Source organism: Convolutriloba macropyga, chromosome 6 (genome assembly GCF_964194025.1).
Source record: "Convolutriloba macropyga chromosome 6, txConMacr16.3, whole genome shotgun sequence".
In the NCBI taxonomy this organism is placed as follows: domain Eukaryota; kingdom Metazoa; phylum Xenacoelomorpha; order Acoela; family Convolutidae; genus Convolutriloba; species Convolutriloba macropyga.
This window is the reverse complement of record NC_134473.1, coordinates 31665860-31682262: the sequence shown is the minus strand read 5'-3', so window position 1 is coordinate 31682262 and position 16403 is coordinate 31665860. Positions and strand designations below refer to the sequence as shown.

Below are 16403 nucleotides of genomic sequence, written 5' to 3'. Positions count from 1 at the left end.
TGCAAACAAGCCTAGTTTAACGTTGTTCTGCTTCATTATACATGTATAGTGTACCTATTAGTGTCTCTAAAAGTTAATAACTAACTCTGATAGCTACGAATAACGTTGTTTTGTTAACCAAAAGTCCCAGCAATCACTATAACGCCTCAATTTAGCCCCTGAATTTCTAAAAATTTGTGGTTTTGAGTTAAACAAAGTTGGTTTTATGAGATTTTTAGCCCTATTTTCCCTATTTTTGCCTAAATTAACAAGATTTAGTGAGAATTCATCCAAAAATTAGCCAATTATTCACAATTTTTTTTTACTAGAATGGATCAGAATAAAGTAAAAACTTTCAAATTCTATCAAATTTTTGAAGAATTTAGCCCCATTTGGTGTAGAGGTTGTGAGTTTTTGCCTAAATTCACCACAGTTTTGAGTAAATAATTGAATTTTAGCTCAATTTCAACAAAATAAGCCCAAATTATACTTTAAAGTTGTCAATTTAAGCTCATATAGTCCGAAAGTTCACCTATTTAGACCAATTTTTTTCAATTTTTACCTAAAAATTGCCCGCTTTTAGACCCTTTGGTCCTAAATTTTCCCATTTTTGACCAAAATATTTCGATTTTTATCCAAAATTCATGCAAATTTATCGGTTTTATTCCAACATTTGCCTAAAATTAACCAATAATTGACTATATTTAGTAAATTTTAACCACAATTTTTGCTTTTATACACAAAATCGAAAAAAATTCAACCCGTAACTATTAGATTTGACCCAAAGAATTATTGACATATTAGCCCAAAGTTATCAAAAAATGGTCAAATTTAGCCAAAATTTTCCCGATTTGGCCCTGTTTCATTATGAAAACACCCGCCTTTGGTAAAAGATTGTCAAAATTTGCCAAAAAATTTTTAAAATTTCGCATAAATTGATCTGGTATTTGATCAAAATTGACCCAAATTTGTCACTTTTTGCCCAAAATTGACCAGGGTATTCCAAAAATTGCCCAGAGCTTGTGACAAATTACCCAAATTGAACCACAAAAGCTGAAAAGTATCTCGTTTTGGATACAAATTAGCGGTAAAAATCTCAAAATTGGTCTCAAAATTACAAATAATTTCCTGAATTTCGACAATAATCATCAAGTATGAGTAAAAATCCGAACAGACTGACAAAAAATAGCCATTAAAAGCCTATAAACGCCTGTTTTAAGTTAATGTACCAATAGAAAAATAGCGTTTTGTCCAAAAATAACCATCAAAACTTCAAACTTAACAGAAATATCACGATCTTTCTGTGCAACTTTCCTAAGTGAACGTTCCCTTTATTGTTATTTTGTGATATTTAAGTTTCTCCTTCGTTTTTCTGAGCCATATTTTGTACTTATTAGGTTACGTACAATTTTGCATAAAATCTTCATTTCACCAAATTAATAGCTCAAATTTTTAGCAAAAAGTATATGGAGTATCTAATAGGAGACAAACAAATAAGTAATAAGGATAACTCAGCAGACTGTCGAGTGCTCAAATACGTCACCGACGTTGGACAATCATACGTGACAATAGTCTACCGTATTAAAAGAACAAAAACTGTCGGACAGGTAACCATATTTAAAACCAAAAGTACATCATTAGATTTTTTGTTCTGTAGACTTAATAAACGTGGCTCAATCATTGATTTACAACGTATGTACACTCAAACACAAGCTTCCTATAAAAGAGTGAAAGCAACCAAAATCTGAAATTAATACCCTTAACAGATAATAAGCTCTGAAATTTTGAAGAAGTTTCCATTTCTTCACCCATATTACCTAACTTTATTAAAGATATAATCCTAAAAGGAAAAGTTTTTTGTGTCTTAATCAGGAAATTTGATAGCAATAACCAAAGTTTTTTCTATCGAGTCAGTGTATATAGGCCAATTTTAACAACAGCCTACTCTGAAAACAACCAACAACCAAATTTCTGTCACTCAGGAAAATTTTTCTGGATAGAGTATGGACTAACCGAAAATGGTTGCTATCAACGAATAAATAATTGTCTATAATTAATTAATCTCAAATATTTTTGTATAAAACAAAGTGGAAAACAAAACAAAAATTCTTTTCTCTTTTTATTGTCCTATGACTTAGCTTATGGATATTAGTACAAAGCACATAAATGTAACCATTTTTCACGACGATAAAGTTACGAAACTTAAAAAGTACACATTAAATAACGATAAATAATCTCTGATTATTTATTACAAATTTGTTAACGATTCGCGCCTACACTATTTTATATTATATGCAAGTTGTAATTCTGATTTTAAGAAAACATTGAAAGCTTTGCAAATGTCCAATAGTTATATTGAACTCTAGATCACTAAATTTTCAATTAATTTTGTAACTGATACTGTCTAAAGTTAAACCTTTATTAAAACAAAAGCTGAATTCAATGAGTATTGACGCTACCTTCTTGAATATTACTATCACACTTGGTCATTATACAGGCAAAGTTACTAGTTGCAAAAAAGATAAGAAAAGGCAAAATATGTACATTTTCATTAATTTTGATAACGTTCCAGGGCTAGCTTGCTACAAAACACATGCAAAAAACAACCCAAATTTTGACCAAATTTTAGAAGCACTTCGCACTCGAAACAGTGTTTTTGAAATAGGACCATTTGGTTAAGCAAATTGCCTAAATAATTTCTAAATTTATAAAAAGTCCTGACCTTTTTCTTTGATTAGAATTTTGTATTATTTCTTTTCGTTTATCGTATCTTTTCCAAATAAAAACTTAGTAATCATTCAACAAAAAACTTAAAACAAAAATGGCAAATATTGTAGCATACCCAGACATTTCTCTTGAAAAATTTACAGGCTTAGACCCAAGCGAGGACGTAGCAGATTTTCTAAGTTTAATAGAGCGAAAAATCGAATTTTTGTTAGGAGTTAGACCAGGACTGGGAGACGCTCAAAATGCATATGACACACGCAGAAAAGGACTATTTGGCTCAGTCGTCAGAGGACTAGCAGCCCAATGGTTCAATTTTTTGCCAACAGCAGAGCCATGGGATGATGTTAGAACAGGTTTCTTAAATGGATTCACAGACGAGAAAGACAAGTACAGAAAACGAATTGAGGTAGAAAACATTCGTAGACAACCAGACGAATCAATCAAATCTATGTACACAGACTAACAAAGCAGTGGAAAAAAGATGGCCAGACCCATTCACAGATGCTGAAAGGCAAACTAAGTGTATAGAATTTTTTGTAAGAGGACTCACTCCTCCAGCACTTAAAAAAAAGAAACATAGAAACACATCACGCAACATGGGAAAAACTTTGAAATCATATTAGCACTAAAGATTTAAGTTTTGCAGTAAGTAGTGATCTCACAGGCACAGCATCTAGCAGCATAGACAACAAAATGGAGATAGATGGTATAAAAAACCAGCTCCAAGAATTAGCAAGTTTAATGAAAAATAACAGAATTAGCGCAGCCTACAAACCAAATGAGCCTCGAATCAAACAAAATCACACAGGATTTTGTAAATTTTGCGGAAAGTCAGTTCACAAAATAGCATATTGCTAAGCAAACAGAGGCTTTAAAGATCAAAACAAGCAGCAACCACAGCAAAGAGATAAGTTCAAAGATAGCTATCAAAGCTATAGAGGACGTCGTCTGAGAGAAGATAGTTATGATAGAAATCAGAACAGATACAGACAGGACAATAGACCAAGAAACAGTCACTACAACCAAGACAACCGCAGACAATACTCTCCTTATACTAGATCTGAGAACAATAATTTCAGAAATTGCTCAATAAGCTTTGAGAATCGAGATCGACGCTATAGTATCAGATCCAACGATCGTAGACCCCAGGACTATAGGAACTATTCAAGGGAACGACAATATGATCGAAACGATTCCCGAACAAGTAATCGTGAGTCAAACAGTCCAAGACAGGATTATAGAAGAAGTAACAGTTCTAATCAGAATTCTAGAGATAACAGAGTTCTATTCAAAGAGATTAAAGTTATTGGATTCTTTGTGGACTATCAACAAGATGAAATTAAAATAAACTAGACGAGTCTCCGTACAAAAAAAAGACAAACTTTTTTTTAACTTGTACATTCACGCCGTTAGAGACAGTAATAAACATAACGGTTTCGAATCTCAGTTTCTAGTCGACACAGGAGCAACATTTTCCATAATAAATTTTGATTTTCTACAGGAACTTAAGTCACTGAATGATGTTAAACTAATTTATTCTAAACAGAAAACAATTGCAGTCAACGGCGAGCGATTAAAATTGTGAGGCTACATTCATGTCCCCATCTCATTTGACATTGAAGGCAAATATTACACAGCTCTTAAAACACGGGTTTCAGAGAAAAACGGTTGTTTTGCGAATTAAACATCCTTGGAATGGACTTTTTGAATTCTGCCACAAAATCAATCTAGTTCACAACTCCGAAAATGAACTTAAAAATTTATCCAAACGTCTCAATCAAGCTTTCAAAATATCAAACAAAAAGTTATCCTTTTGTAAGTAAATTTGAAAAGTTGTGCTAAACAGACCTTTCGAGCTAGCACCAAAATCTAGCAGAGTACTAACAATTACTCCATCAAACCAATTTTTCAAGCAAGGACCATCATTTAAAATTGACAACCGCCTTCAAGACAAAGGTATCTACACATACAATGTCTAACAATAGATAAAGGTTCAATAGGATACACTTTGGAAGAAATTTGTTGAAAAACACAAAAATACACACTGATTGATAATGTCGCGTTCTTAGATGTCTTAACAGAAACTGAAACAGATTTCAATCACATCTTTAATGTGACTGAAAAAGTTGAAAAACCAATTCAGACTTTAGAAAATCCGAAATTAGACAAAACAGATATTAGACAAAAATTGAAAAAAAGCTCAGAAAAAAATACAGGAAAAAGAATTTGCAGACCACCATGAGTTAGAAACAGATTTTAGTCAAGATCTAAAAGACTGAAAACCAAAAACAACAATAGAAGGTGAAATTCGACCACAACAAATACCACTAGAAAAAATGGAAACGTTTAGTAAATCAGACCGTGAGTTTCTCAAAAAAATTGACTTCAGTCAATCTGACGTTAAAGTTGCACAATTACTAGATCTAATGAAACTTTTTGCCAGAGACAAGGACGTCTACTCTCAACACAAGTATGATGTGGGTAAAATCAAGCAAAAATTTTACGTAAAACTTCTACCAAATTCAGCCTTGACTAAGCAAAGACCATCACGAGTTCCATTGCACCATCAGGAAAAACTTGAAATTTTGCTAGAACAGCTCTGTAAAGCTGGAATAATTCGAGGAATGGGAGACGACACCGAAATGGGATCGTCATTTATTAATCCAGTTATCATCCTTCCTAAAGGAAACATAGTGAAACTAGTAATAGACGCTAGATATCTGAACTCAATAACAGACCTATGTAAATACTCATGGCCTCTAGAGCCAATAGGTTCTTTATTGACTAGATTAAACGGAAATTACTTTACTACAAGTGATTTATGCTCTGCATATAATCAAGTCCCTCTAACGGAGGAAACACAATAACTGACAAGTTTCGTAATAGATTCAAAACAATTCACGTTTCAATGTGGTTCTTACGGACTTTAAGGACTATCAAACTTTAAACTTTTTCAGTAGGATAATGACAATCCATTTTGCACTGTTAATAAAATCTAGAAAAGCTGTAACTTATATTGACGACACAATCCTGCAAGCTCAGACAGCTGATGAAATGTACTCAAAAATAAAAATGTATCACCTTTTGCTACGCAAAGCAGGACTGAAAGCTCAGCCTGAGAAAACAAGATTCTTTTGCGCAAAGTACAATTCTTAGGACATGTAGCAGGAAAAGACGGAATTCAACCAGTAAAGAAAAGGGTTGAAGATCTGAAAGCCTTAAAGACACCTGAGAATAAGCAAGATGTAATGCAAGTCCGAGGTTGTTTAGGATTTTACAACATGTACATAGAAAATCTGCATGTAGACAGTAAGCCATTTTACAGTCTCATAAAAACTGAAACCACATTTCAATGGACAGATGAACACGAAAATTTGTTCAGAGAAATCAAGGATCGTATAAATGAAGATACAGTCTTAGCAATTCCTGACACAAGATACCCCTTCCATGTTCAAGTAGATGCATCATCAATTGGTGTTGGTTCAATCTTAGTCCAAGAATTTCCTACCGGAAAACGAATAGTTTCATTTAATTCTCGAGTTTATACAAAAGATGAGCAAAAAATGAGCACAACAGCTAGAGAACTTTGTGGTGTAATTTCTGTTCTACAAACGTATGAGCATTATATAATAGGTTCCCCACATCCAGTGCATCTCTACACAGACCACAAGCCCCTACTGTATCTTTGGGGACGTAGAGGAAAATTATCTCATCGATTTTTCCGCTATCAACTTGTCATTTCACAATTCCAAAACTTGAAAATAAACTGGACAGAAGGCAAAAACCTAGCCTTTCCAGACATTTTAAGTAGAAACGTCTCAATAAAAGACTTAGACAAATATCAACTGAAACACAAAAAAGTTCCGAAAGACATTAAATTTTACGACGAGTCAGGCAACGAAGAAAAATACTTCGGGTTGCATGACAATGACAAAGGGACAGAAAAACGATTGCTACCTCATTCTAATACATACTTTTCAAGGAGTTAAAAAATTGACTTTTGAGACCGAACAATTTTTTCAGACAGTCTATAAACCCAGTGATCGAATTTGTTCAATTTCCGACATCTCGGAATCCTTCTTGCAATAAACCATTATCGTGACAAGTTCCCATTAAGAGAACCAATTTTAAGCGAACAAGACGACAGTGAAAACTACTACTCTGATTTATCTTTGGAATTTGATGATAATTTAGAAAAAGAAAAAGAGGAAATTCGAAAAATTTCTACAACAGAAGATGACTCTTTGCTAAATTCTGTTGAATTGTCAGATATAGAAATAGATGACATGAGTTTTGAACAGGAGGTTGATGCAAACAGAGCAAGTTTTGATAGAATAGCAAGCGTTCGACAAGCAAAACCGATTTGCGAGAATAACGAAATTTCAGATGGAAAAGAACTCATTTAGAAATTATCTAGTTTTGCTAAAGATATTGACTTGAACATAACAGCAATCAGCCAAGATTAATTCAAAGACCCAGTTATCCAGACTGTTAGACAACTTTTTAATCAGGTAACAAAGATGAGAAAAACGTAAAGTTTCGACAATCAAAAGCCATGAAAGCATACTTGAATAATTTCGAAAATCTTTGACTAATTGGAAACATTTCATGTATTAAACAATCAACTGAAGACCCAAATATTCAAAACATCAAAAAATGCGCACCATTATCCCTCCTCTTAAAATTTTTGAATTAGCTCACCATGATTCACTTTCCGGACACTCTGGGAAAGATGAAACATTGTCAAGAATAAAACGCTTTTTCTATCGGCCAGATTTATAAAAATGGGTCTCACTTGATAGCCAATTGTTTAGACTGTCAAAAAAATAATCAAAAACACAAAGACTTAAACGAAGCACTACTTCAAAAATGGACCGAAAATGTACCATTCCCCTTCCACACGGTACATATAGATCACAAAAGTCCAATAAATCCACCCTCGAACGGAAATAAACATTGCTTAGTAGTAATTGATTCCTTTTCTCGTTACATTCAAGTTTGTCCAGTTTCATCAACATCAGCAAGTGAAACAATATAGGCACTTGAGATTTTTTTCTTACTTTCGGTATCCCACAAAAGCTTGTGTATTATAAAGGATCAGCCTTTATGAACGCAGAGTTCACAAGTTGGACTGATGAACTTGGAATTACGCATGCTCCTAGAACAGCATATTCTCCCTGCACCAACGGAAAACTTTGGACATCGAGGACCTTGGACATTTTGTGCGTAATCTCTGTGCCAAAGAGAAACATAATTGCCCCATTTGTTTGAAAAAGATCAACCCCCACAACGTTTGGTCTGAAAGATCTTTAACTATGCACGCAATTTACGTCCCAAGCCTTATTCTTCTCTCCTTCATCATCACCCTCTCTGTTGGCCTCCACATAGAAGTCCTTTTCCTTCTCATCATCTAACGACCCTTCATCACAAGCAGGTATATACTGCAACACAAAAAACCCAGCTGCGCGGGTTGTCGCACGGAGGGGCGCCACGAGGTCCGAAACCCAATTTTAGTCAGTTAAATCTGACACAATCTGATTCAAATCTTCTAAACAAATAATTTTTTGGTTAATAGGATACTCCGATTTTAAAAACGGAGGTTCTTTTTCCAAATTTCAGTCTTTTTGAAGTTTTCTTTTCCTTCTTTCCACCCCGGTGGGAGTTTCGCAAAAATGATTCTGCACATAATGTGTGATTGTATTCCTGTACTCAAAGAGTAGGATTTTGTTGGAACTGTAAAAAGTACGACTGTTTTCTTTTTAGCACAGCTAGATCTCGTTTTAACCTTTCTTTGTAAGCGTATTTTTATTTCTGTTTAACAAGATGTCGAAAAGATCCTACCACAACACAACCCCCACACTGCCAGAGAAGCAGTACGAACCTGTGACCAACTGGATGGCAGATCTTTCACCACTAACAAAGAAAGCTAGAGCGATCCATCCTCGCCAACGTGGCAACAACAACAACAACAACAACAAACAGAGACAACATCAGTCACAACACAAACAACAACAGCGCCAAGAGCCCCAAAAACATCAACAGCAGCCTTCAAAGTCAAACTCTGGTTTTTGATGGCTTACCAAAAAGCAACAATTTCCCGCTAAAACCCAGACGCCTCCAAATGCAGTTCGAGAGAGAGAGAGAGAGAGAGAGAGAGAGAGAGAGAGAGAGAGAGAGAGAGATGTTTCACCTGAAAGAAAACCCACAGTTCATCACTTCGCTGGACTATTCACTATGACCTGAATACAACCAGTGGCGAATTGATGACACTGCCGTAATTCAGAATTTGACAACCTACGAAAAAAATGTAGTACCAACTGAAGTGTTGTCAATCCAAAATTTTTCCCTAGTTCAATCATTGAACGAATGGAGGCTTAGAGCTAGAAACGTTAGCAAACGAACAGACAAAGTTGAGAACAAAATGCTGAAAGTTCGCTCAAGTTTCCACTTTGAGCATCTCACAGCATTCCCAAAACCCGAAAATAGTCACACTGAGGAGGAACCTAGCTGTGGAAACGACCTTGCTGTCGAAAACTCTGAATTCCAAAAAAAGCTCTGGGAGTCACAAAATGCTCTGATGGAATTACAGTCTAAAATGAGCAGAATGAAAATCTTGGCAAAAACAACAGTGGACGAGAAAGAGCAGCTGCGGAAGAAATTGCAAATTTCTTCTCAGACGGTAAAAATTAGAGACCAGCAACAGTCAGGTCTCTTATACAAAGGTAAAACTCTGATTGAGACGAACAAGCTGATGGCTGAGGAATTAAAGAAACTAAGATATGAACACAAAAAGGCCCCACAGCAAATGAACTGCACAACTTGATTATTCTCAATTTTGTCCTTCATAAGTTTTAGCTATGAAAGTTTCTTTTCACTTGTTAAAATCCAATATTTATCCTCTTCATAACTAGTATCTTTTGTACGCGCTTTGCATTTCTTGCGTTGTCGTGCAAAATGTATACTGCAAATTTGCCTAACATTGTATACCTATTAAACCTCATCAGTAACACAAAGTTGTAAACGTTTAAAGTGTTTTTATCTTAAATTACGGCTTTTTATTTTGCAACTTTTTGTAAAAAACTATTATTGTTTCTTTAATAATCTTAATGTAAACTTTGCACGATGGAGCACAATTTTTCTCTTTTTCAAACCGGGGTGAGCTGTAGTATTGCTAATTGGATAATGGGCGCCGCAATTACCGATACAACAGAAAGTATAATTATTTAACCGTCGTCTTTGTGAACACTTTAGACTTAGTCTAAACTGACGGAAAATTATGAGAGATGAGAGAGCTATGCTGCGTGAAATGCGTTGAGTGAATGAATACATTATTCATAGCCAAATGCTGCTGTGCATTATTTAATACACTATAGAGCAAGCCATGCCGGCTGATTCACTGCCGCTATTGATACGCGTACTAAGTGAAGGATACTGAAGCTATCCAGGCCGCTCTTCACAGCATCAAGAAACGAATATATGACTAAAGACGAATAATGGTCGGCTCCACGAATGACCTAGGAATTGATTCGGAGCTAGTCATAGGTCTTTTGATTTTTTTGTCATGTTGACTCAATTATAAACACGTAGAGCTTGCTGCTGAAGGAAATCAGTTCTCAACTCAACCAGCGCAACTTAAGCCGCTTCAGTTTTCAGTAAAATTTCTCTCTCTCTCTCTCTCTCTCTTCCTCTTTCTGCTCTAAGAGCGAAACATCTACTCCTCCGCTAAACGGGAATGACAACAGCGATTATAAGTCTGCCGGTTTCATAACAAAATTAGACTTAAAGTAATATTCACATCCAGCAGCAAGATGGATCTAATTTCTTGATTAAGATTAGATACCCCACCATATTTTCAAGTAGGATTTACCCCCAAATTGTGCTCTATCCTTTGTATCTGTTTAATAATTAATCTTTATATCTAATCAATTTTATTTCTAGCAAATAACACTTAAATTTGGAAATTAGCAAGGAACATTGTGAGCATATAGTGAGACTTATTCTAGCTTTAAAATCAGGTCGCTATAATAATATTGGTTTAGCTGTGGTGTGGTATTTAGGTTCAAGCTAATAAAATCCCTACCACATCAGAGTTAGAAAAGAATAAATATTTTTCTTCGGAAAGAAAAACGAACAAAAAATGACGATAAACCCGTTTTGTTTGAAAGCCTCCAAAAACGAGGATTTACCATTTTGCATCAAGTAAATTTTACTCAAAATCAGACTGGTCATTGTAAATTGTGAAATGAACGGAGTACTACCATCCTAAAAAACAGAATGTCTCTAGACTAATTCAGCGCTGAGTTGCTCTGCCTCCAACCTCCGGGTGCCACTTTGTTCCGTTGTGCTGTTAGAGCGGGGTACCCGGGCCGAGCATTTTTCCCAAAAATAAAAAGGAAAAAAGTGGAAAGAGTGTAAAAATTAAAAAAAAACGCCCCTATTTCTACGCTTAATTAAGAGTAGAGGAGTGTAGTTATTAGAGTGTAATTTTGATAAATAAAAGTTGATAGAGAGAGTGATGAATTATCCGCCATCTTCGCTGTGTAGTACTTGTTACTTTCCCTTTGTGCTTTTACAATTGCGCCAACTGATGCTTGACTTATACGTATCAATTCGATTATAATGGTAATTGTGTAAGAGTGTCATTTTTAATCAGTCCACCCAAAATAAATTCTTTGCAAAGAGTGTAAAAAGTGGAAAAAAGATGTAAATGCAGTGTAATTTTTTAATTACACTTTTCCACTCTTTTCCCGGATAAATAGGAGTGAAATACGCATTACGCCCTAATCCATCGTAAATCGGTCCGGGTAGTCGTAATTTTCTGCTTTAGGTCATCATTTTGCCTTTTCCAGTTCCCATGTCAATTAGATCCTCTTTTTGTTTCGCGGTTTTAATTTTCAATGTTGCAAGCTCTCGGCCCACAGAAAATTGCACTTAGAGCAGATGTACTGCTGGGCCCATAACATGTCAGAGGTTACGGACCCTAAAACTATTGGAGTGAAACACAGCTATCAAATTTACCGATGAAAGTTACCTCATAATTTTATGAAAGCTATGAAAGTGGGCCCATATGGGCCAAGCAGTGCAAATGCACTACTGGAGGTCAAGATCATTTGTGATCTGGTTCAAAAAGATCAGAATTAATCTGGTAATTTCAAATGAGAACTCACTGGCTATAAGATTGCGTCCCGAACCCCTTATGGTTTTCACAATAAGAAGTACAAGGAAATGGAAATTGAACAAACAGGATCGCAAGTTGCTGATAATTTAATATTGTAATGGATCCGTCGCCACTTTGCTGATTTCACATGAGGACCTATTTAAAACTTTGCGAAAGAAAATGAGAGATCGTAATCGGATGTTATAATTTTTGATCTTTCCCATTATAGTTCTCCAGCTTATGGGTCGGATATCTCTAACGCCATTATCCATTACCGTTACTCATTACCCATTACCGTAAATATACGATAATTACCGCAAGTGTACCATAATGGGGGCTATATATAATTTCCTAGAAGGCTTTAATTTCTTGTGGGCAACCCTAATTGTTATGAAAACGTAAATGCTCCTTCTTGTAAAATAACACTAAAAAAGACATACCTGGTAACGTAAACATTTTGTTTGATAGGTGGCATCTGTGACAGAGTACGGAGTTGAGAATACAGTGTCAGTTTCTCTCACGCCTACCACCATTTACAGAGGAAGGTTAGTATCTCTAATTAGTTACTGTTCATCTGAGTTGTGTAAGCGCCATTGTAGCGCTTTTCCGTGACGTGTAAGGTCTCCAGTTTCCAAATGTTTCGAAGCAACAGGTTGTACTTAATTTCGTTGGATTTCAATTATGATTCGTTAGGATAAAATACAAGGTGCTTAAGTTCAGAATTAATTAAGTATAATTTTTTTGACCAATACTAATGACCCTAGTGATCGACGAATTGAAAAACTTGCAAGCAAATCCCGGGTCGAGGTTTGGTGGTGAATTTTCTTAAGAAATGCGGTGAAATGTGGTGAAAAAAAAATAATTTTCACGGCGTATTTCGTACATCTTTTTGCGGTGAATGCGGTGAATCACTGCGTTCTCGGTGGCGGTTAATTTTTTTTTCACCGCTTAATGCGATGAAATATTTTTTTTCAACGCATCTAGCGGTGAAAAAAAATAATTCACCGCTTGAGAGAAAGCGTTGAATTATTTTTTTTCACCGCTAGATGCGGTGAAAAAAAATAATTCGCCACTTTCTCCCAAGCGTTGAATTATTTTTTTTCACCGCTAGATGCGGTGAAAAAAATAATTCATCGCATTAAGCGTAGAAAAAAAATTAACCGGCACCGAGAACGCGGTGAAAAAAAAAATAATTCACCGCGATTCACCACATTCACCGCAAAAAGATGTAAGAAATACGCGGTGAAAATTATTTTTTTTTCACCGCATTTCACCGCATTTCTTACGAAAATTCACCGTGTCTTCTATGAATTCACCCTGTTAACTTTTCTTACCTGAATCAGCGCTTCAGCTGATTTTTTTGTCAAACCAGGCATCATCAGACAGCTCACTGCAGACAATCTCCATCAGCAACAATTTTTTACTGTTCAGCAACTTTTACTCATTTTTTTAAAATTATTCAAGAGTTTCAAACAAAACCGCTAGTTTTGATTAATTTCCCATTTGAGCCTCTACGCAACAACGCTAGCGCTGTTTTCCTCTTTTCAAAAACCGAAAGAATCAATCAATCAATCAATTATCAAATCGAACAAAAATCAAAGTCGGCAATATAAATAAGTACAATTCGTTTGTAAAACAAACTTCAAAATGAGAAAATCAAAAAGAGACAATATACAGCTAAAAGGCAAACAACAAATGAAAATGCGAAAATATAACGCAGAAAAGAATTAGAATGTTTCAAACAACCTTGGAATTTCTGCAGTTCAGTGTCCAGTGTTTGTAATTTTATGTCTGCCTTCAACACTTCCCAGTTTCAATTGCATCCAACTATTTTTTTTTGAAAATTTGCAATAATAATTTGAAAGTAGATTACAGCAAGAGTTGAAAAAACTTAGGTTGGGGGGGGGTCGATAATTTGCTCCATCATATAGAAAAAATGGTTTAAAAATGAAATCTTTTGATATTCTCACTACTTTTGTCTGCTTTCAACACTTTCCAGTTTCATCTGCATCCAACTGATTTTATTGAAAACAATATGGATACTTCAGCCCACAACAAAATCTCACATAATTTACCGCTTTTTAGCGTTGACACCTAGACCTGGGGTCGAATAGCGGTGAATTATTTTTTTTCACCGCATTCACCGCATTCACCGCATTTCTTACATTAATTTGCCATAATAGTCTATGCGGTGAATTTTCGTAAGAAATGCGGTGAATTTGGTGGTGAATTTTTGTAAGAAATGCGGTGAAAAGCGGTGAATTATTTTTTTTCACCGCATTCACCGCAATCACCGCATTTCTTACGATAATTCACCGCATTCACCGCATTTCTTACGAAAATTTACCCAAAAACCTCGACCCGGGATTGGAAGCAATCTTGCAAGTGAATGCATACGTTTACCAAGTTGCTTGCAAAAATCTTGCAAGTTTTACGATTCACTTGCAAGAATCTTGAAAGCTTATCGATTCACTTCCGAGATTCTTGCAAGCTCTTTGATTCATCTTGCAATATTACTTGCTAGATGATTCGAAGGCTTGCAAGATGAATCCTCCGCCTTTATAATTTGTTGATCAAAAAATATCAGTGCTTGTTCTTATCGTGTATGTTATTCCTTTTTGGCCATGTTATTATTTGCAGTCAACACAGTTCAGAACGCGTTCTATTTTAAAAAAAATTGGTTCAATTCATTTTTCCATTATAGCTTTTTGTTTAACTTAATTTGAAAAAAAAAATTAATCTATTTTTCTTGGATTTTTACTTTGTTTCTGCAATGACAGTTCCCATTGGCTCTATGGCTCTATAATCAGTCTCAATTATACTGATTATTTTATACTGAGTCTTAATCATCTCCTAAGTTTATTCAGGTAGCAATTTCCTTCTATCTAAAACAAAATATGTGAGGGCTTATTTTCACAGCGTTGTGGCCGTAAATCATGAGTCATGTTTTTTGACTTTATGTAATTATCACTGGAAGGAGACTTATCAAATATTTGCTCAAAATACATCAATTGAAGGACTAAATGTCTCCAGGAGGCTCTCTCAAAAGGTTGTAAATTTTGCTAAATATCTACTTTGACTGTCATTTCAGCCTTTATTCTTTTTATTGTTTATTTATTAAAATTTACCGTTTTTTAATATTTATCATTTATTATTGTTATTGTTATTATTACTGTTAATATTGTTATTATTATTATTATTATTATTATTATTAATATTATTATTATTATTATTATTATTATTATTATTATTATTTTTATTATTATTTTTATTATTATTATTATTATTATTATTATTGTTATTATTATTATTATTATTATTATTATTATTATTATTATTATTATTATTATTATTATTATTATTATTATTTTTATTATTATTATTATTATTATTATTATTATTATTGTTGTTGTAAATTATTTCTGCAAAAATTTCTGCGCGGAATTGATTGCTAATGTTTTTTTTCCAAATTTTAAAGAAAAACGAAACGGCTCGAATTAAACCCCGTTTTGTTTGTCGCACATTCTCTTTATTGATGAACTCAATCAGCTTAATGAAAAAATTTTTTTTAAAAAAGTTACTCCTTGATTTCGACCTGTAGCTTGTAATTTTTAGACTTCGACACTGATTGTTTCAGCAACTTGCTTTTGAAGCCTATGTAAATTTTCTCGTAGTTATCTTTTATTTTTGCCGTATTCTGATGTTATTTTTTAAAAAATGGCAAAGGGCATCGCGTGATAATCTAATTAGAACGCTGATTAATCAATCGAATAACTGAAAACATTTGCCCTGAAACAATTTTGAATCATCTTTTCTTTGTCGTTAATTTAGCCATTTTTGACTGAGTGATTTAAATAATGGATTTTTTTTTTACTTTTCAACAATGAAATATTCGATGTAACTAATCAATTTAATATTTAGGGCGTTTTATTGTCATAAAATTTTGATATGATAGCTGACAAAGACTTTATTCTCTCTTGGAGTTCTAAAACAAAAATCGAGTTCTTTTTCAAATTTGTTTTTCTTTGTCCAAAAGACCAAAAGCATTTTAAAAAATTGTTGGAAGGTTCCGTTATGTCAGCGTGTTCAGTTTTGCTGGTTCTCTTCGACACGTAGGTATGTTGTTATGTTAGGTCTGGAGCGTTCCCAGGTTGGGGTGCCAGACCGAAAGTCGATATTTCCAGACCAAAATGAACGCACAAGGGGGGCGTCCGGGCGTTCAAAATTACACAGTCTGGAAATACGGATTAACGCACAAAAGTCTGGACATGAACGTACGAAAAATTATCCAGACCATCGTGCGTTCATGTCCAAACTTTCGTGCGTTCACTATACGGAAAAACATGACTTGCTGGGGTGCAGTGCAGATCCTTTAAGATGAAAACAGAGAGGGTTCCAAAATTCCACAAATCCAGATATTAAAAGTCTTTTAGCAAACGTGAGCTACATGCACATCTCAACACCTATAGGAAAAAAGCCTTTTTTGCTAGGAGCAAAATTTCATAAGGAGTTTCTCTATCAATATTGAATGTCGGGACAT

At 34.5% G+C, this 16403-nt stretch overlaps 1 protein-coding gene across 1 annotated transcript in view; it reads left to right on the top strand.

The window, feature by feature from the left end:
* Nucleotides 1-16403, top strand: part of LOC142341291 (uncharacterized) — a 151955-nt gene that overhangs the window by 85850 nt on the left and 49702 nt on the right. Inside the window, exon 17 of the mRNA XM_075392210.1 lies at nt 12332-12408. Coding sequence (XP_075248325.1) covers nt 12332-12408 — 77 coding nt within the window. The remainder of the gene's footprint in view (nt 1-12331; nt 12409-16403) is intronic.